At 37.7% G+C, this 22,758-nt stretch overlaps 1 protein-coding gene across 1 annotated transcript; it reads right to left on the bottom strand.

Annotated features, from left to right (window-relative positions):
* Window positions 1–17,732: 17,732 nt before the first annotated feature.
* LOC128113966 (olfactory receptor 2B11-like) lies at window positions 17,733–18,671 on the bottom strand. The gene has a single exon (XM_052743808.1). It carries the CDS (start codon window positions 18,669–18,671, stop codon window positions 17,733–17,735), a length of 939 nt encoding a protein of 312 aa, XP_052599768.1.
* Window positions 18,672–22,758: the final 4,087 nt, after the last annotated feature.

Consider the following 22,758-nt stretch of genomic DNA (forward strand, 5'->3'; position numbering starts at 1 on the left):
TTTTATATTGTATACAAATTATATATATTGAAATTGATATTGTTAGAAAATGCTATATGTATATTTCTAATTGTACTTATACCATTCATTTAACAATGTAATGCAATTTGCTGATCCTTGAATGTTATTATTACCAACTACTAGGATATAAAGAAATGAAAGTTAGTAGTTAGACATTACAATAGAACTTGTAGTCATATTAGATATGTTTTAAAAATTGAGCAGATATATTTTAGATAGACAGGTCATCTTCAAACCATTCAGAGATCTACAGAATATGGCATTTAGAATGTTTTAATAACTTAGAAAATTTTTCTTTTTTGTCATGACTATGAGACATGTCGACTCCTGGTAGTACCAATCTACTTCAGAGAAAATATGGGCATTGAAAAAACTGCAATTGGAGTTAACTTTCATTGTGGCAAAAGTTAGCCACTGGACAACCAAGTATCCTTGAATCAACTGCTGACAAACAGGACAGACAGGACATGAAACAAAGGACTACTGATTCTTGCCAAAACAAGTGTGGTTATGGCTTTATCAAAAGGCATCTTCTGAGGCCAGGACAATGTGGCACCATCCCTGAAGTGGCCTTCGCAATCCGGAAAAGGTACAGTGCCCTTTTCTTCAAAGGTAGCTTAACAGGCAATGGGCCGATGGCTTCTGATGTGCAATGGAACAGCAGCTGAAACAGTTATTCTTGAAGAGCAGCTAAGCTCACGCCTCTCAATAGTAGACTGGCATTTAATAGAGAGATGTGGAGAAGAACAGGATGCTGAGATGAAGCCATATATACATAGCCAAGAAGAATGGGCAGCTGAATTAAAAACCATCAACAATTTCCAGAATTTAAAATCCTGAATCATGACATGGCACTAGTGGAATTCAGGTGTTTCTGGTACATGGACTGCTCTCACCCAATGTGAGGTTGAACTGTTGACCTTGTGTACATCCTACTTCACAAATGAGTCTGTCAGATATGCTAAGCCTATAGGCTGAAGATGATGCCCCAGCACTGTGGAGAAACCTCAGGTGACTGTCCAGGCAGCTGGCTGTTTCTGTCAACTCACAAATTTTTTGGAAATTGCTTGCATGCACTTCCTGTTTTTATTTTTGTTAGCTAATATTATTTCTTTCTTGGGTCTCTGAGGGAGTTGAAGATTAGTTAGTTATAGTTGAAGATTAGTTAGTTATAGTTGAAGATTAGTTAGTTATAGTTGAAGACTAGTTAGGATGGAAAGTGAATTAGGTACATTTTGGACTTACCAAAATAGGATAGATAATGGAATTATTTTATCTGAATTTGTCAAATACAAATGGACTAGACATTGTTTAGGTATTTATTACTTGTATATATTGTATATAGTTAATGTACTTTTGTATATAGTTTTCCTTATGTTAGTTATAACCTTTTTCCTTTTTTCTTTTTATTAAAATAGAAAAGGGGAAATATGGTGATATTTTATTTGTGCTGTAATGTGATTTTATTTGTATGTTAATAAATAAAGTTGCCTGGGGGTCAGAGCTAATAGCAAGCCATAGCAGAGCTGGGCATTTGTGGCGCATGCCTTCAATTCCAGCACTTGGTAGGCAGAGCTAGGTAGATCTCTGTGTGTTCAAGGATACAGCCAGCACTGGAGACACACACTCCAATGTGTGTCTGGAGGTCTTTACAGAAAGGCAGTGACGAGGCAGTCACATGGTTGGGTTTTCTGATCTGATCTCTTGGCTTTCCTCTTTACATTGGTTCTGTGTTTCTTATTTAATAAGACGGTTGGTTACATCTACAATAGTGGATATAAATAAACCTTATCTTCCTAAGACAACTTTTGTTGAACATAGACTTGTTAAAAGTCAGATTTAAAAAGCAGCAGTTTTGTCCTCAGATAACTGTTATGAATGCAAATCTGTTCAGTCTGATACGTGATTTGTTGTATTTGTTGAGGAAAGATATATTTTTAATTCCTAATGAAATAAGACATTATAATTTAAAATCTTTATAATACATCTTTTAATCTTTTACTTTATGTACAGAACATTTTTTGTGTTGTGCCTTTTGCTTTAGGCACAATTAAATGTCTGATACATTCTTTCTCATTTACAAACAAATATCAGAAGGGGATTTTGTTCCTTTTTTTTATGTTCTACTATGAGAATGAATATGAATCATAAATTATAATAAGTATATCTGAAGTACATGCAGATTTTTTTCTTGCATATGATTTCGTGATGCAATATGTAGCAGTATTACAGAAAGTTGATCATTGTACTATCTTTAATACATTGTTTTCTAAAGATAATTTTCCTCAATTTTAAAATGTATTTCTCTCTTCCTTTAGCTTTGAAAAATATATAGACCTTTTTATGTGAACAGACATTTTTCCTTTGAGATATTACATAATTATAACATATATGGTATTGAATATCAGGCACAATTATACAATAGTCTCCTTAAACATATGAATAGTCTTTACCCACAACAGTAATCAAAGCTCTCTTAATGATGAACACATAAAGCAGTGACATGAATAGTATGTTATTTTTCATAATTTTAAATTATTAATTTGTTAAGTAAAAAGATTAAAGGATTAATTAAAGTAAAAAGATTATGTGTGTTGTCTATGTATAAACTGTCTTTCAGTGACAAAATTTGGGTATGAAAAGCTGATTCTAGGGGCCCATTGTTAATGTTAACCTCAGAAGCTCTGAGGTATCTGATTGACTAATCTAGAGCTAGTTACTGAATTAGTATATGCATGACATACATGAGAAAATTTTCAGAAGCAACTGAAAAATAAAGTTTGAAATCAACCTTTTCCTAGGAAAGAACAGAGCTTCTGTACTTAGAGGCACCAACTTCTTTAATCTGTGTAGTAGTTTGAATAAGAATGGTCTTCAAAAGCCCCTATATTTAAATGCTTGGTCATCAGGGAGTGACACTACTTTAGAAGGATTAACGTATGTGTATTTGCTTGAGTAGGTATAGCATTGTTGGAGGAAGTGTGTCACTAGGGGTGCATTTTGAGGTTTCAAAAGCCAAAGCCAAGCCCAATTACTTTCTCTTCCTTATGCTTGTGGATCTGGGTGTAAAACTCTCACCTCCTTCTCCAGCTCCATGTCTGCTTGAGAGCCATCATGCTCCCTACTGTGAAGATAATGAAATAAAACTCTGAAATAATCCCCAATTAAATGCTTTCTTTTATGAGTTGTCATGGTTAGGGTGTTTCATTACAGCAATAGAAACTGTAACTAAGAAAAGTTGGTACTAGGAACTGAAGTATTACTGTGACAGGCCTGATAAAGCTGTTAGAGGAATATAGACTTTGGGATTTTGGATTTAGAAAAGTGGCTGGATGCTTTAAGCAAGGCTTATTGGACCATCCGAGGAGGGCATGAAAGACAGTGCAGAAGGCAATTTGAACTGTGGGGGCTCAGCTCAAGAAGCTTCAGAGGGGAAGACTATTAGTAACTGGCCTATGCACTATTCTTGTGGGTTTGTTTTGTTGTTTGGTTTTTTTGTTTGTTTTTGTTTATTGGTAAAGAATGTGGCTGCTTTCTGCCCTTGTCCAAAAAAGTATTCCTGAAGCTAAGTTGAAGAGTTTTAGATTAATGGCTTTGGCAGAGGAGATTTCAAGACAGTCTAGTATTGATTCTGTCATATGATTATTAGTGGTTACTATTATGCAGATCTATAAGGAAAAGGAGCAATTTAAGCAAGGAAAAATACAGAATGTATAATTTGAGGAGAAAAGGCACACTGGGAAGTATAATGGAGCTAAGTCCAGTGCTCAAGAATATAAAAAGCTCAAGGAAAAGCCAGATGTTAAATAGAATAAAGGGAGTGGTGACCTCAGAGAAAGACCCCACCCAACTAAGTTTCTAACTTGTGAAAAAGTATTAAAGAAAAGCTTAAGCAGTGAAGGAAATGATCATCAACAGAAAACTGATGCAGATGTAATTGAGCCAGTGGACCATTTTCAGCCCTGGCAAGCAGCAGAATTTGACAGCATAGACACACAGTTCTGGCTTTAGGGTTAAGGATACAAGAAAAGGGATATGGAATCTCCCTCCATGACTAAGGAAAGTTACTGAGGCCAGGTGTGTGTCATGGTGTCCCTGCATAGAGGCTCAGAGAGGCCATTTCATGAAGCTATAAAGGTGAAGTCTAGATTATGTTGGAGACCCAAAGATGTTGAAGATGCCAGAGCTATAGGGTACCTGCCAAGGAAAGCTGCAGACCAGGTGTGGAACCTGCCCAAGACAGACAAGAGTGTTATAGTAAAAAAAAAGCTGGAAGTAGTTGAGTTCTGATGAGTACTTTGATATCATACATGGAGATATGGAAGTTGGAATTTGCTCTGCTAGTTTTAGGTATTGCTTTGGTCCAGTATTTCCTCACTATGCTCACTTACCTCCCTTTTAGAATGATGATATATATTCTGTGCCATTGTATGCTGGAAGTATGTAATCTTCTCTTTTGATTTTGATTTCACAGTGAAGAGATTGCCTTGAGTCTCAGAGGGGACTCTGAAATTTGGATTTTTAAACAGTGTTGAGACTGATAAACTATGGGGACTTTTGAATTTGAACTAAATGCAGTTTTGCATTATGATATGGCTAGAAGCCTATGGGGCCTGAAAGTGGGATATGGTGGTTAAAATAAGAATGGCCCCCATATGCTCATATATTTGAATGCTTAGTCATCAAAGAGTGACACTACTTGAGAAGCATTAGAAGGTGTGTCCTTGTTGGAGTAGTTATGACATTTTTGGAGAGAGTGTGTCACTAGAGGTAGATTTTGAGTTTTCAAAAGCCCAAGCTGGGCCCAGTAACTCTCTCTTCCTGCTGTCTCTCTTCCTGTAGCACACCATGTCTGCCTGTGTGCTGCAAAGCTTCCCACCCTGATTATAATGAACTAAGCCTCTGAAACCATAGGCAAGCCCCAATTTAAACTTCCTTCTATAAAAGTTTCCATGAATCATGATGCTTCATCACAGCAACAGAAATCCTAAGACAGTACATCAATTTCTCCTTGTTGTCCAGGTGGATGTGTCCCAATCTGTATTCACTTCATTTTTATGCTTTGTCCTGTGAAACAAATACTACTAGTACATGCTTAATTCCCTCTCTAGGTCACTCAGCAGTACAGGATTACCATCACAACTATGTCATCCAGGTAATTACAAGAACCCCTCCTTCCAGCCCAGACATACTCAGCCTCATTTTTCTCTTATTTTCTATCTCTCCTTTCTACATGAGTTATGGAGTGGATTTATTATAACACATTCTGGCAATATTATGTGACTATAAACACAATAAAGTTTTATATGCAAATTATTGTGTTACAATTCTAAAACTACAGACAATGTGGATAAATTTCATGAGAATCATACAAAAATCTTACTATAAACTATTAGATTTCACAAATGTCAGTGAGTACTTTATCATTCTTTATATACAATAAAACAATATTCATTTTAGTTTTTTTGAAAAGTCATAGAATAATGTACATTCATTACTAAGTAATTTGTGGTTGTTTTCCAAATAATGGGTCTATGTTATGATTATAAACCCAAGGATTGCCAAATGGAGATTTTTTTGGCACATGTATCATTTATTTTACATTTGCTTGTAGATGTGCAAGGCCATATAATTTCTCTCTCTTTATTCTTTCAAATTACCTATCATGTTTGCTCAGACCCATCTGAATGTATCAATTTTTCTCTGGGTTTTACAGATATGATTAAATTAAATATCTTGAGATAGAGCCTAGGAATGTAAATGACTTCAGGAGGATGGAAAGAATGAGAAGATAGGTTCTCTCCTAAAGTCCAAAAAATGCAGGCCTGTATCCAATTTAATCTTCTGATCTCCAGAAGTACAAAATGATATATTTTTTAGGTTTTGAACATTGGATTTTAGTGATTTGTTTTTAGAATGGTGGCATAGCTGACATTCTACTAAAAGAGTGAATAGATTTCCTCCTTTTTAAGTATGTATATATGAAAAGTGTGAATAGCTTTTCTTTTTACCTATGTATATATGGATGTGTATGTTCTGTATGCATTAATCAAGGCCAGAAATAGCATTAGCTTATGAATATTTTACAGGAGGCATGACATTTCCACTTAGCAAAACAAAAGAAAAGGGTTCTATCCTAATACCTATGACTTCTCCAATAATGAACCTTTGACCAGGTCCCTCTACTGGCATGAACTGCATCCTGCAGAGTAGGCTACAGGTGCAATCAGCAGTAAGCTAGTTACACATATAGCAGTAATGTCACTATTGTACCATTAAGTGCTTCTTGACTGGAAAGTTGATATTTGTTTTAGTTAGGTTTCTATTTCTGTCATGACCATGATAACTCTTAAAAAGAAAAACATTTAATTGGATGGCTTACAGCTCAGAGGCTCAGTCCATTATCATCATAGTCATATGTGGTGGCATGTGGGAAGACATTGTAGATGTAACCGTCTTATTAAATAAGAAATACAGAGCCAATACAGAGATGAAAGCCAAGAAGTCAGAGCAATAGCTAAGAGCTAAAAACCTTACCCTTCACTGTCACTGTTGTCCTACCTCTCTGAAAGAGACCTACTTCCTATGTGTCTGTCTTTTTTATAGAGTTTCTGTTCTGCCTTCTTATTAGCTGTAAACCCAACCACATGACCTCCTAGTCACTGCCTGTCTGTACAGACCTCCAGGTCTTCTATGGTTGGTATTGAGATTAAAGGCGTGTGTCTCCAATGCTGGCTTTATCCTTGAACACACAGAGATCTACCTAGCTCTGCCTACCAAGTGCTAGGATTAAAGGCATGCACCACCACCACCCAACTTTTGCTATGGCTTGCTATTAGCTCTGACCCCCAGGCAACTTTATTTATTAACATACAAATCACATTTTAGTACAAATAAAATATCACCATAAAACATGGTATTGGAGAAGGAGCTAAGAGTTTTACATATTGATAGGCAGGCAACAGTAAGTGGTCTCAGATACTGGGTGTGGCTTGAACATACATGAGACCTCAAAGTCCACCTCCACAGTGACACACTTCCTCCAATAAGATCTCACCTACTCCAACAAGGCCACATCTTCTAATAGTGCCACTCCTTTTGAGCACCATTTTCTTTCAAACCACCACGTTCCACTCCCTGGCCCCCAAAGGCTTGTATCCATATCATAATGCAAAAAAACATTCAGTCCAACTTCAAAAATCCCCATATTCTCATTTAACAGTCTCAAACTTATTTAAAAGTCTAAAGTTCAAAGTCTCTTCTGAAATTCATGCAATCTCCTAACTGTAATCCCCTGGAAAATAAAAATAACAATAAAAAAACCCAGATCACATACTTCCACCATATAATGGCATAGAATATACATTACTGTTCCAAATCATAGGTAAAGGAGGATAGTGGGGAAATACTGGACCAAAGCAAGACCAAAAACCATCTGGGTAAACTCCAAACTCTGAGTCTCCATGTCTGATGTCAAAACACTCTTCAGCTCTCCAACTCCTTTCAGCTTTGTTACTGCAGCATACTTCTTTCTCTTGAGCTGATTCCACTCCTTGTTACAGCTTTCCTTGGCAGATATCCCACAACTCTGGCTGGTATCCCTAATGTCTTGGGGTCTGCAAGGCAAGCCAGGCTTCTCTTTCACAGCTTCACACATGGCATCTCAGGGCCTCAATTCCGGGACAACCCTGACTGAGAAGTGGCTTTTCTTAGTCATGGAGGAAGGTTTTATAATGCCTTTCTTCTATCCCTGACTCCAGAGCTCATGGTTGAAGCTGCCAATTTCTGCTGCTTATAGGGCCAGAATATACCCCTTCATTCAATAACATCTTCACTAACTTCTGGTTTTCATTAGATTCCTTCACTGCCTAAACTTGGCAGTCCTGGAACTTGATCTGTAGACCAGCCTGTGCTCAAACTCAGAGATCCACCAGCCTCTGCCTCTGGAGTGTTGGGATTAAAGCTGTGTACCACCACACCCTGCTCTAAACTTTTCTTTAATTCCTTTTTACAAGTTGGAAATTTAGCTGGGTGGGATCTTGCCCTGAGATCACCACTCCCTTTGTTCTATCTCTTAATCTGTTTATATCCTTGAATACAGGACTTAGCTCCATCCCACTTCCTGATATTCCTTTTCTCCTCAAATTTTACATTTTATAATTTGCCCTGCTTAGTTTGTTCCTTTTCATTGTACATCTTCATTAGAGTTAACACTAATAACCACATTAACAGAGTCTATACTAGGCTGTTTTGAGATTTCCTCTGCCAACAGAAATAATCCGAACCTTTTCACTTAAGCCTCAGACAGATTCTTTAGACAAGGGTAAAAGGCAGCCACATTCTTCAACAAAATATCACAAGATGGGACTCTAGGTTACATACCGATATTCTTCTCTACTGAAATCTCTTGATCCAGGCACCCACAGTTCAAATCACCCTCAGCACCACTACTATCTTCCATACTAGGATGGTAAATTAAGCAGCACTTAAAGTGTTCAATTGCATTTCTAATCAACAGTCACAAGATTCATCTTCCTTCAAACAAAATCATGGTCAGGCCCATCACAGCAATACTGTAGTCTCTGGTACCAACTTCTGTCTTAGGGTTTCCATTGCTATGAAAAAACACTATGACCACAGCAACTCTTATAAAGGAAAACATTTAATTGAGTGGCTTACAATTGAGAGAGTCGGTCCATTATCATCATGATGGGACATGGTGGCATGCAGGAAGACATGGTGTTAGAGAAGGAGTTGAGAGTTTTACATCTTGATACTCAGGCAATAGGAAGTAGTCTCAGATACTGGGAATGGCTTGAACATATAGGAGATCTCAAAGCTTCTCTCCACAGTGACACACTTCCCCCAACAAAGCCACACTTACTCCAACAAGGCCTCACCTTCTAATAGTGTTATTCCCTTTGGAGGTCATTTTATTTCAAATCACCAGAGTATTGTAGCATTCAAGTCTAAAGCTGCGGTAGACAGTTGTTGACTTTCCTACTCTAGATGCCTGAAAAGTAACTCCCAGCACTGTTAAGGATAGATAGCAGAAAGATAGCTTCCACTTCAGTTCCAGAATACTTTCCCTTAACTCTGCAATGAAGGAATATGGTGTCTTCAGCAACCAAGTATGAACATCCACTTTTGGTGAGCAACCAATAGCAATGGTATAGTTTTGCATAGTTTTGGGGTCCTCTAAAAACTTCATGGATAATAGCTCCAGGCACTGGGATTTTCATTTTATAACTTATGACTTCTGAGACAGTATTATCCACCTATACTTTCTACCTCCATTCAAATTTTTAAATATTTTTTTGTTTCTGTTTTTTTTATAGACTGTAACAGTATCCAATGGGTTTAAGAACTAAGACAATGAGAGATGATGTTTTCATGGGTAAATTTGAATTACAATTTAATTTTTTGTGATAACATGAAATTTCCTTCTAATATTTGCTTAAGTTAGACTATACCTACACATGGAGAGATACTAGGAAGGTAAAGGTCAATTCTCATTTTTCTCACATGTATTTACTTTTTAACTACTCATAGTTATTCTGAATTTTGAATATATTAAGCAAAAATACTTATGAAGTTATGCTTTATAAATTATTTATTTTATGTTGTTTTAAGTTTTGTATGAAAATTAGAATAAAGTTTTAGAATATTCAATTTCAATGTTAGTTATTTTGAATTCCACTTGGATCTGAAATTTATGTTAATTAGAGATATTCATTTTATTTTTGACAAATTTAGCTCTTAACAATTTGAGGATTCACAGAAGATTTCAGCAAACTCATGATAATCCATCATCTTTCCTGTAAACACAACTCAAAGTGTATTTTCTCAGTAGAGGTTTGGCCTGAGTTTCATTTTCATCTTAGTTCTATAGTGGTGTGGTGTCAAGGCTAGGCCATGCCTGGAAAGTGATCTAACTAGCACAAGTTCCTACAGGCATTAGTTGGCTCTTTGGGATTTAGACTCCCAATGATCCATTTTAAAAAATCAGGTCGGATTCTTATATCTACAATGACAATTGGTTATTTTAAGGGTCTCTCACATGATATACTATACATTAGACCATCTACAGAGAAATACCAAGAGAGTACAGGTCACCTACTGCCTTTCTTGCACTTACTTATTTTTCACTATTCAGAATTTTATATATAGCACAGGAAGCAAGGAGCCAAAGACTGCATATGAAAGAATTTTAATAATAATTAGTACTATATAGAGTGTAATAGCACATTTTAAACATTCACAATATTTGAAACATAAAACAATATTGTGGAATTTGAGTCATTTTTTGTTCCAGAAGAATATTCTTGAATGTGATTCCCAGACTTTATTACAGGCTGCCATTTCTTTTCATGTTAAAGAAAAAAATATTTGACAGATAGATAAGGAGAAGAGATATTGCTACACACAGAAATAAATGCACACAAAAAGAAAGTGCATAATAAACAATAGTATAACAACAGGAGTGCTGTGTTACATACTGTGATTTGTATGAAAGGAAATGCTAGTTTTAGGCAAAATGTGCTGAGTGTAGAAGAAAGTGCAACAGAAAATAGATTTAGGAACTATTTCACATGAGAAGTAAATTTTCCTTTCTGTGAAATAGTTCTTCAAACTGAGTTGTAAAATAATTGTTAGTATATATGAGATATTGAGAGCTTAAGATCAATAAGTAAAAGTTGGTACATCTTAGAAAGTGTGAAAAACATTTATTATTTAAGTATTAATATGATTGAGATGTTTAGACTTTAGTTTTATATAAAATAAATTATTAAATAATTATCAAAATCTTACTACACATTAAAGTTTCATTATGCATTCTTGTGCACTGTTCACAATATTTTGCTCAGAAAATTTTGAACAATTGGTCAAAATACACTGTCTTGATAGCAACATGAAAATAAAATATAATGTTTACTTCTCATAATAGATAGACATTGGCTACTACTATTATTCTGCTAATGTGACAACTGACTCTTAATGACTTCATTTCATACTCATAGATCAGTTCATTTCTCAACCTCATCAGAGAGTCTTCATCCTGCTATGGATGGCAATTAACAGAAAGACCTACAACTATTCAAGGTGCATAGAACAAGAGTCTGTGAAATACTCAGTCCTACATTGGACATCTATATCATGTCCTCCTCCTCTCAAGGCTCAAGGACTGTTGTGGAAGAGGGAGGAAGAAAGACTATAATAATCAGAGGTCATGAATAACTGCAAGAAAATAGTGTTTACCAGACACAACAGGGAGCTGTACATATCAACTCACAGCTATTGTGACAGCATTCACAGATTTGCTCAAGCTCAAGCCAGACAAAAATCACAACATAGAGAAGAGAGATGGGCATGAAATTCCACCCCTAGCTGAGGAGTTAACAGCTTCCAGAAACAGAGATTTAATTAAGGGTGTGGTCCCCCGTAGGACTAACACATTCCAATAGATAGCCACACACCTAAGAATATAAAAGTGTCATTAATGGGATTCAATTAGTTTATAAAAATGAGGACACAAAGCTGGATGGGTATAGGATTGGGGATGGATAAAATGTTCAAAATACCATGTTTGAAATCTTAAAAAATTAATAATAAAAATTTTTAAAAAATACATAAATTCATAAATATTAAAACTGTGTTTTGTAACATGAATCTTAAAAGTATTAGAATAAAAAACCCAGGCCAGGCAATGGTGGAGCATACCTTTAATCCCAGCACTCAGGAGGCAGAGTCAATCAGATCTCTGTGAGTTTGAGGCCAGCCTGGGCTACAGAGTGAGTTCCAGGAAAGGCACCACAGTTTTCGAGAAAAACCTTGTCTCGAAAAACCAATTAATTAATTTATTTATTCATTAAAATAAAAAACCTAGAGCCAGACATTGGGGTGAAAGCTGAAAGATCAGAGAAGCAGAACAGCCAGCCACTAGCTCACCTCTACAAATTCCTCAGACTCAAGAGAGAAGTTCCTGTTTCCTCATGCCTTATATACCTTTCTGTGTCCTGTCACGTTACATCCTGGGATTAAAGGTGTGTGTCACCACTACCTGGTTCTGTTTCTCTCATGTAGCCCAGTGTGACCTTGAACTCACAGAGATCCAGAGGATCTCTGCCTTCCAAGTGATAAGATTAAAGGTGTGTGCCACCACTGCCTGACCTCTATTTAATTTAGTGGGTGGCTCTGTCCTCTGATCCCCAGGCAAACTTTATTGGGGTACATAATATATCACCACATTTCCTCTTTTTTTTGTCTAAATTAATAAAAGATTATAATTAATATAAGAAAAACTTATTATACAATAAATACAATAACTATACACAATGTATACAACGATGTATACACAATGTAATCAACAATGTCCAGTCCATTTGCATTTGACAAATTCAGAGAAAATACTCCATTATCTATCTTATCTTTGCGAATCCAAAGGATTGTGTCTAATTTGCCATCTATACTAATTTGCATTATACCTAAACATAATAAAGGCAATTTATAGCAAACCTATAGCCAATATCAAACTAAATGGAGAAAAATGCAAAGAAATTCCACTAAAATCAGGAACAAGACAATGTTGTCCACTCTCTCCATATTCAATATAGCACCTGAAGTTTTGGCATTATAAATAAGACAACTGAAGGAGATCAAGGGTATACAAGTTGGAAAGGAAAAAAATCAAAGTATTGTTATTTGCAGATGATATGACAGTATACATAGTGACTCAAAATTATATCAGGGAACTCCTACAACTGATAAACACTTTCAGCAAAGTGACTGGATACATGATTAACTGAAAATAAATCAGTATCCCTCCTATAAACAAATGCCAAATAGACTGAGAATGAAATCAGAGTAACAATGCCTTTCACAATTGCCTCAAAAATATAAAATATCTTGAGGTAACTAACAAAGCAAGTAAAAGATTTGTATGGTAAAAACTTAAAGTCTTTGAAAAAAGAAATGGAAGAAGATAACAGAAGACAGGAAGATCTCCCATGCTCATGGGTTGGTAAAATTAACGTAATAAAAATGGCTATCCTATCAAAAGCAATCTACAGATTCAATGCAATCCCCACCAAAATTCCAATGCAATTCTTTACAAACCTTGAAAGGATAATGCTCAATTTCATACAGGAAAACAAAACAAAACAAAAAAACAATATGGCTAAAACTATTCTGACAAGTAAAATAACAGCTTGAGCTATCCCTGATTTCAAGTTGTATTACAGTGTATAGTAGTAAAAACTACATGGTACTGGCATAAAAACAGACATGTTTATTAATAGACTCAAATTGAAGACCCAGACATAAATTCAAATACATATAAACACCTGATTTTTGATGAAGAAGTGAGAAATACACAATGGAAGAAAGATAGCATCTTCAACAAATGGTGCTGGTCAAACTGGATGTCTGCATGTAGAAGAATGAAAATAGATCCATATTTATCACCCAGCACAAAACTCAAGTCCTCAACATAAAACCAGATGCACTGAACCTGATAGAAGAGAAAGTGGAGAACTATCTTAAATGCATTGGTACAGAAGATGACTTTCTGAACAGAACACTGATAGTGCAGGCAGTAAGATCAACAATTAATAAATGGAACCTCATAAAACTGAAAAGCTTCTGTAAGTCAAAGGACACTGTCATTCAACATGGCAACCTACAGAATGGGAAAAGATTTTTACTAACTCCAATTTGATAGAGGACTAATATCTAAACTATATAAAGACCTCAAAAACTAGATATCAAAAAACCAAATAATCCAATTAAAAATGTAGTCCAGATCTAAACAGAGAATTTTCAATAGAGGAAACTCAAATGGCTAAGAAACACTTAAAGAAATGTTCAACATCCTTAGCCATCAGGCAAGTGCAAATGTAAACTCTGAGATTCCATTTTACTCTTGTGAGAATGGCTGAATGCAATAACACAAGTGACAGCTCATGCCGGAGAAGATGTGGATCAAGGGGAACACTTGTCTATTCCTGGTGGTGGTGGTGAAAACTTGTACAGCTAATATGGAATCAATATGGCAGTTCTTCAGAAAACTGGGAATTGATTTACCAATACTCAGCTATACCACTCTTGTGCATATACCCAAAGGACTCTCCATCCTACCACAAGGACACTTGCTCAACTATGTTCATTTTAGCTTTATTCTAAATAGCTAGAAATTGGAATCAGTCTAGGTGTTCCTCAACTGAAGAATGGATTTAAAAAATGTGGTACATTTATTCAATGAATGTTACTCAGCTGTTAAAAATTACAACTAGAAAAAAATCAGCCTGAGTGATGTAACCCAGACCCAGAAAGACAAACATGATATGTATTCACTTAGAAGGGGATATTAACTGTTAAGTAAATGATAATTAAGCTACAATCTACAGGCTCAGAAAGGTTAGGTAAAGAGGAGAGCTTTGGGGAAATAGAATAGATGTTACAAGTGTATTGGGAGCAGATGGGGACAGAAACAAGAGAGATCAGGTTGAGGGAGTGAAAGAGAGAGTGCAAGGAGACAGGTTGGAATTAGGGGGACATTTGGAGGATGGTGTAGAAACCTAGTACAATGGAAAGTTTCTAGAGTCACTAAAGGTAACCCTAATGAGGACTCCTAGTAATGGATAATATGGAGTCTCAACTGACCAACTCTTTTTTTTTTTTTAATTTATTTTAATTTATTTTGCAATACAATTCAGTTCTACATATCAGCCACGGATTCCCTTGTTCTCCCCCCCTCCCGTCCCCCTCACCTTCCCCCCAACGCCCCCCCCCCATTCCCATCTCCTCCAGGGCAAAGCCTTCCCCACAGACTGAGGTCAACCTGGTAGACTCAGTCCAGGTAGGTCTAGTCCCCTCCTCCCAGGCCGAGCCAAACAATCCTGCATAGGCCCCAGGTTTCAAACAGCCAACTCATGCAATGAGCACAAGATCTGGTCCCACTGCCTGGATGCCTCCCAAACAGATCAAGCCAATCAACTGTCTCACCCATTCAGAGGGCCTGATCCAGTGGGGACCCCTCAGCCATTGGTTCATAGTTCATGTGTTTCCATTCATTTGGCTATTTGTCCCTGTGCTTTATCCAACCTTGGTCTCAACAATTCTCGCTCATATAAACCCTCCTCATTCTCGTTAATTGGACTCCCAGAGATCCACCCAGGGCCTAGTCATGGATCTCTGCATCCAGATCCCTCAGTAGTTGGATGAGGTTTCTAGCACAACAATTAGGGTGTTTGGCCATCCCATCACCAGAGTAGGTCAGTTCGGGCTGTCTCTCGACCATTGCCGGCAGTCTGTTGTGTGGGTATCTTTGTGGATTTCTGTGGGCCTCTCTAGCACTTTGCTTCTTCCTATTCTCATGTGGTCTTCATTTACCATGGTCTCCTATTCCTTGTTCTCCCTCTCTTCAACTGACCAACTCTTGCAGCCAGGCAAAGCTTTCAGTGGAGGGTCTGGGTTGTATACAATTGAGTTTTTGGTCAAGGGGTCCCATGGAAATTCCCAAATAACCCAGGCTGATGCTAAGACAAAAGGTTGCACTTTGTAAACTGACAGTGGGGCCCCATTGCCAAGGACAATATCCACACAACTCATTGAAAGTAGATAGGTCAAGCTGGTGACTACATGGAGGTTTCACACCTATATTCTAGTCTCTTTAGTACATAAGTACTCTGCAGGCTACCAAAAGAGAAACATAGACACCAACCCAACCACAAAACCTTTTACCTAAAGTCTGGCCTGCCTGCAAAATATGCTAGTGTAATGGTGGCACAGAACTTGTGCAAGTAGCCAACCAATGTCTGATTTAAGGCCAACACCATAAGAAGGAACCTATACCTGACACTGTTTGGGTAGTCAAGTACCAGAGACTAGATAGCCTAGAGACCTAAGGTATATCCAAACATGACTGATCAATACAATTTATACTAAAACTTTTTGTTAAACTACCTTGTCCTGTTTGTAGTTGACTCTTTTTGTAGAATTTGATCAGAGTTATATAGTAGGTTCCAAAACAGCTTTCCTTATTGTTGATCTATTATCAGTATTTTAAGCTAAATATAGCAAGAACATTAAATTTAAAACTACCTAAATAATATCTTTGCACCACCATGTACTGTGGAATCTATGATTTGAGACATGAAATATAGTACCATCTCTCCTCATTTAAATTTTTGCACACTTATGGTAAAATATAGTCAACACAATAATATGAATTTTGGATGACAATTTATATATGTGTATGTCATAAGAAAATTTATTCCAGACAGTAATTATGTCCATTATAACATAAATTATTGCAATGAAAAAATTTAAGGTCTACTCTCTTAGATGTGTTCAAGTACAGAGTGTAAGAGTACTAATTATAGTAAGCATGGTGTACAGTAGGTCTCTCAAGCTTACTTTTCCATTTGACTGAAGTTTTGCAGTGTTTTACTAAAATGTCTCCAGTTCCTCATAAGTTCCCAACTCTGAGCCTGCTTTTCCTTCTGACCATCCTTTGCTCACAGCAGTGTAGCTATCTAATATAAAATTCACAGGAAAAGAGGGTTAAAGAGAGGAATTAGCAGTTAAAAATCACTTGCTGCTCTTCCAGAGAACCCACATTCAGTTCCCAGCACCCATTTCTTTATGTTCACAACAGTTGGTTCCACCAGGTCCAAAGAATCTAACACTTCTTGCATTTTCCTCTAGTCTTTAGCTCTTTATTTTACACTGTGTTTAATTATCCATAAACTAATTCAATACACCCAACTATTTAATCTGTCAATTTGTATAATGAAGTTTAACTAATTTCTTGATAAAATTTAGATTCTAAGCATTAGTCCTAGAATTGTTTTAGCTATTTAAACTGTTAGTGATGTAGATTTTAAACACCCTTATGTGAAAATTACATATCTATGAAAATTCTTATTGTGGAAAAAATAAGCAAGTTCTATTTCAATCAAATATGCAAAAGACAAATCCTGACTCTTTCATGGTTTTAAAAGACATTCCATCTTGCTACAAGCATATGCACAGAAATCCTTCAGGCTGTCATTACCTACTACTTTCTTGTTATTTAACTGATCCAAATATTCAAAATAAATGTTAAAAAATGTGTTTTCATCTTTTATCTTACTCTTTTCGGTATTTAATGATAAATTCCTCAATTCCTCATATAGAATATATGCACATTTATATTTAAGAAAAATTAACAATGAATTTTCATGAGCATCCACATAAATGAAGTCTATGAACTTAAAAGATAGTTTATTAAAAGCAGTTTCTGAATCACTCTGTATAGCAAGATTTCCCAAAAGAAACTGAGAAAGCTTTAAGAGAGTAAAAATTTATTTCACAAATGACAAATTAAGAAGTTGTTGATGAACAATTACTATGTGGGTTTCACGACAACTGGCTTGAAACAATGTAATTGTATTATAAATTAAACAATTGTTTTAGCACTGAATAAAGTATTTCTGAATTTACTAACCTCAGTACAAGAATTTTAATATATTTTCTAACCAGAGCATCCATCCACATTGGTTGATACTATCCAAGATTAACCATTGCCTAGCATGATTATAAAGAATACAAGTAACAAGACATGTTTATACAAGAACTCATACAAAATATAAAGATGAGCTTTGCATAGTGAACAAGTTCTAGGAAAAACCATTAATTAGTTAACTATTTTGTATGATGTCTATAAACTTTCACTTTGAACTAAAAATGTTCCTGGATAGGTTACCTAATGCCCCCTTTACATCCTTATTCCTTAGGGTATAGATAAAGGGGTTCAGAGTAGGAGTCACTACTCCATAGAAGAGAGCCATAAACTTGGGTTGGTCTTTTGTAATAGAGGAGGGGGGCTGAAGATACATGCTAATGGCTGGGCCATAGAATAAGAGAACAACTACAAGATGAGAGGAACATGTTCCAAAGGCCTTTTTCCTTCCCTCTGAAGATTTGATTTTAAGTACAGCATGTCCAATACTAGCATAGGAGGCAAGAATTAAACATAGAGGAACAGCTAAAATAAAAATGCATACCACAGACAGAGCAAGCTCATTAGTCTCTTTTTCACCACAGGCAGTTTTTATCAGAACAGGAATCTCACACACCAAGTGATCTAGTTCATTGTGGCCACATAGTGGCAGTTGCAGTGTCACAGTGGCCTCTGAGACAGCATAGGAAATTCCTATCAGCCACACAGTGGACACTAACAGGAGGCAAGTACGCTGATTCATGATAAGGCTATAGTGCAGAGGTCTGCAGATGGCAACATAGCGGTCAAAGGACATAAGAGCCAGGAGGACACACTCTGTGCCCCCCATTGTGTGGTAGAAATAAAGCTGAACTACACACCTCATGTAGCTGATGGTCTTTGTGGAGCCCCCTAGGTTAGTTAGCATCTGAGGCACAATGCTTGTGGTGTAGCACATGTCTAGAAAGGAGAGGTTGGTGAGGAAGAAATACATGGGGCTGTGGAGATGGGGGTCTAATATAGACACCAGAATGATGGCAATGTTTCCCGTCATGGCCAGTGGATATGTTACCAGAAGAATAATGAAGAGAGGGAGTTCCAGCCAAGGATGGTCTGAAAAGCCGAGTAGAATGAACTCTTCTGGGTGACTTTTATTGATTACTGCCATTCTCTGCAATCTGATTCACCTATTGTAAAAAAGTATCAAGAATGTTAGTATGATAGGACTAGCAAAGATTCATGATTCATTGGTTGTAACTGTAGAAGACAGTTGTCATTCTGTGGTTGAAATAACAAGGGGGGTGCTTAGGATTTAACCCAGCCAAAGTGTAGTGGGTAGCCATTCCAGCTTTGATCTGGAAGTTCCAACCCCCATTGAGACTTCGGCAATGTCACGCCTACAAGGCGGGGCCAAGGGAGGCGCCTGGGGACCCGAGAGCTAGATCGGCGGGCGCTCGCTCTGTTGCGGGACCCTGGACTGGAGAGGTGGACCGAGCAGAGCTCCAGAGAACACCGCTGGACTGCGATACACCTTCCCCAGACTCCGTGACCTACCTATTCCTTAATTTGTAAGTTACACCATTAAATAAATCTCCTTTTAACTACGTGGAGTGGCCTTAATAATTTCACCAATATCTGGCGCTCACGTGGGGCAAGTTCCAAAGGCCTGGGTGGCTCCCGCCCTCAGCCTCCTCCCCGGCTGGCGGGTACCTAAACCCGCCTGCAGAGTTCCCTATAACCAGGGAACACCTACACGGTTCCATTCCCGAAAAAGGGAGCAGCTAGTCCGGTCTCAGCTCCCTACCTTAGCCCCCAGACCAGCGAAAAACCGCTGTGAGTGAGGCGATCCCCCTCCTCCCCGAGTGCGGGCCCCGGCTCCCGCCATCCCGGCTCCCCGCCATCCGGCTCCCCGCCATCCCGGCTCCCGCCATCCGGCTCCCCGCCATCCGGCTCCCACCATCCCGGCTCCCGCCATCCGGCTCCCTGCCATCCCGGCTCCTGCCTCCAGCTGCCGCCTGCCAAGGTTGCCAGCAGGCCCTGCTTTGGAGCTGTACCAGCGCCTCCTGCTGGCTGAAAAGCGCCACTACACCCCCCCACCACCGAAAGGTAAGATAGGCAAACCAGCGTTTTATTTCAAGTAGAAGTACTTGATAATTTTACACCTTAAAACTGACTAACAAATTTTGAGTAATTCTTGTAATATGGCTGACAACATTACCTCACAAGAATTTGAAAACCTTTTTGCCTGTATGATGAATGACATCTTCCTGGAAATATACGACCTTCCTAAGGCATATCTGGCCTGTACCATTTTGGCATTCATTGTAATAATCCACACAGTGTTCAAACACTGGTTTAATAGCAAGAACAAAGATGAGTCATTATTGGGACTGATACAGGCTTTAAGCGAGAGCAATGAAGGCTTACAGAAAAAGATTCTCTCTCTGGAATCTGCTTTAACAGATAGCAATGAGACCTTAGAGAAAAAGATTCTTTCTCTGGAATCTGCTAACCAGGATTTACAGGCTTTCAAAACTAACAATGAGGGCTTACAGGAAAAGATTCTATCTCTGGAATCTGCTTTAACGGATAGCAATGAGACCTTAGAGAAAAAGATTCTTTCTCTGGAATCTGCTAACCAGGATTTACAGGCTTTCAAAACTAACAATGAAGGCTTACAGAAAAAGATTCTATCTCTGGAATCTGCTTTAACGGATAGCAATGAGACCTTAGAGAAAAAGATTCTTTCTCTGGAATCTGCTGATCAGGATTTACAAAACAGGCTTGTACCAAAAATTGATCTTATTGATAATAAATGTGAATATTTAATGGACAGAACACTAACTCTCCAGACACTATATAAGGAAGAAAGATTATCATTAATTGATAAGATAAGGTCCATGGAATCATGTGTTTCTGAGGAACATAAAAAACTTCTATGATTCCATGAGAAATCTGGAGTCCCTTGCCAGAGAGGGAGGTTTCACTCCATAGAACAGACTCTAGGTGCTCGTTTGCAAGCCTTAGAAGAAACTCTCAGTAAACATGACAAGGGACCTAATAAGCAGAAGGGCAAGACCATAGAGGTTGTAACATCTCCAAATGGCTCTCACACAATGGCTTATCCTGTTATCATCCATGAGAAGCCAGCGGATGACACACACCCCGAGCCATATACTACATATACAGTACAACCAATTTCAACAAGGGACTTTAAAAATATAAAGGAAGCAGTAGTTACGTATGGGATACACTCCACATATGTAAAACAATTGTTAAATTCGTGGTCTACCTCACATAGAATCATCCCAGATGACTGGCATCAGTTAATTTCAGCTGTTCTAGAATATAGTCAGCAGCTACAGTGGAAAAGCTGGTTGAGAGAAGAGGCAAAAAATTTAGAACAACAAGGTAAAATCAGAGGTTTTGTGATCTCCCAAGATCAAATACTTGGTGAGGGATGTTTCGCTGACAGGAATGTACAAGCCACTTATGATGAACATACAATATCCCTATGCCGTACAGCAGCTCTAAATGCTTGGGAAAAAATTCCAGAACCTGGAAAACCAACTGAGGTATACACAAAGATATTTCAGGGACCACACGAATCCTTCACTGATTTTTTACAAAGACTGAACACAGCTATAACAAGAGCTGTATCAGATAAAGAATTAAGAAAAGTATTAACTGAGTCCTTGGCGTTCGACAATGCTAATGCAGAATGCAGAAGAATACTTACACCATTAAAGATCAGATCAGCTCCTTTGGAAGAATGGATTCAGTATACTAATGGTGTTGAGTCTCGTAACTACAGTAATGAGGCTTGGATAGGAGAGACAAATCCCAGAGGTGAAAGAAGGCCCCGTGTTACCAAATGTTTTAAATGTGGTACACCAGGTCATATAAGTAAAAAACTGTACGTGGGGTACTCCTAGGAGTAATACTCCTTTTAGGAATAGCCTAAACAGGAGACCCCAACCACCTCCCGGATTATGTAGAAGGTGTGGCAAAGGCCGACATTGGACCAGTGAGTGCAGATCAAAAATAGATATACGAGGTAACCCTTTACTGGCGGGAAACGCCTCAGGGGGCCTCTTGCAGGCCCCCAAATCAAATGTAGTACGAACATTCCCAGCCACTGTGGAAGAAATTCCTCTCCAAGACAACTGAATAAACCAATGCCTAATGTAAAAACCGATACTGCAATGGATGATAAAACAGCTCTGATGGATGGATCACAGTTTACAAAGAACACTATAAAACAAATATTTTGGCAGACTTCCATAAATGATCAAAGACCAAAGCTTAGAATCCGAATTAATGGCCTGGTTATGGAGGGACTGGTAGATACAGGTGCAGATGTGACTATAATTAAACCAAAATCATGGCATCCAAATTGGCCTCTTCAAGAGGTAGATGTCCAACTTTTAGGGATTGGCACCTTATCTCAGATAAAACAGAGTTCGAGATGGGTTGAATGCATAGGGCCAGAAGGACAGAGAGGAAGGCTGAAGCCATATGTAGCAAATGTAGCAGTAAATCTTTGGGGCCGAGATCTGTTACAACAGTGGAATACCCAGATTAAAATTCCTACACTTTCAGAAAAAGAATACAGACCAATGCATGTTTCTAGGAATAATATCATCACATGCTATAAAAATCAGGCACCAACCATTCAGGCTGTTCACAAACAGAGCACAACTGCTGTTGAACTCTCAGAAGTACCAACTGCCTTACCTTTAAAATGGCTAACTAATAAACCTGTCTGGGTTGGACAATGGCCTTTGACAAAAGACAAGCTACAAGCTTTAGAACAGCTGGTTCAAGAGCAGTTAAATGCTCAACACATTGAAGAATCTACCAGCCCTTGGAATTCTCCTGTATTTGTTATTAAAAAAAAGTCTGGCAATTGGAGAATGCTGACAGATCTGAGAGCTATTAATAAAGTAATTCAGCCAATGGGCTCCCTACAGACTGGGATGCCCTTGCCCTCTATGCTACCTAAAGAATGGCCTATAATAGTTATTGACTTAAAAGACTGTTTCTTTACCATACCCTTACAAGAAAATGATAGAGAAAAATTTGCCTTCACAGTACCTAATTATAACAATTCTCAGCCAGTCAAGAGATATCAATGGAAGGTTCTCCCACAGGGAATGTTAAACAGCCCTACTTTGTGCCAATACTTTGTGCAGAAACCATTGGAGATAATTCGTGTAAAGTTTCCACAATCCATAATTTATCACTATATGGAT

This window comes from Peromyscus californicus, unplaced genomic scaffold (assembly GCF_007827085.1).
Source record: "Peromyscus californicus insignis strain IS unplaced genomic scaffold, ASM782708v3 Scaffold_19__1_contigs__length_69161282, whole genome shotgun sequence".
Classification (NCBI taxonomy): Eukaryota; Metazoa; Chordata; class Mammalia; order Rodentia; family Cricetidae; genus Peromyscus; species Peromyscus californicus.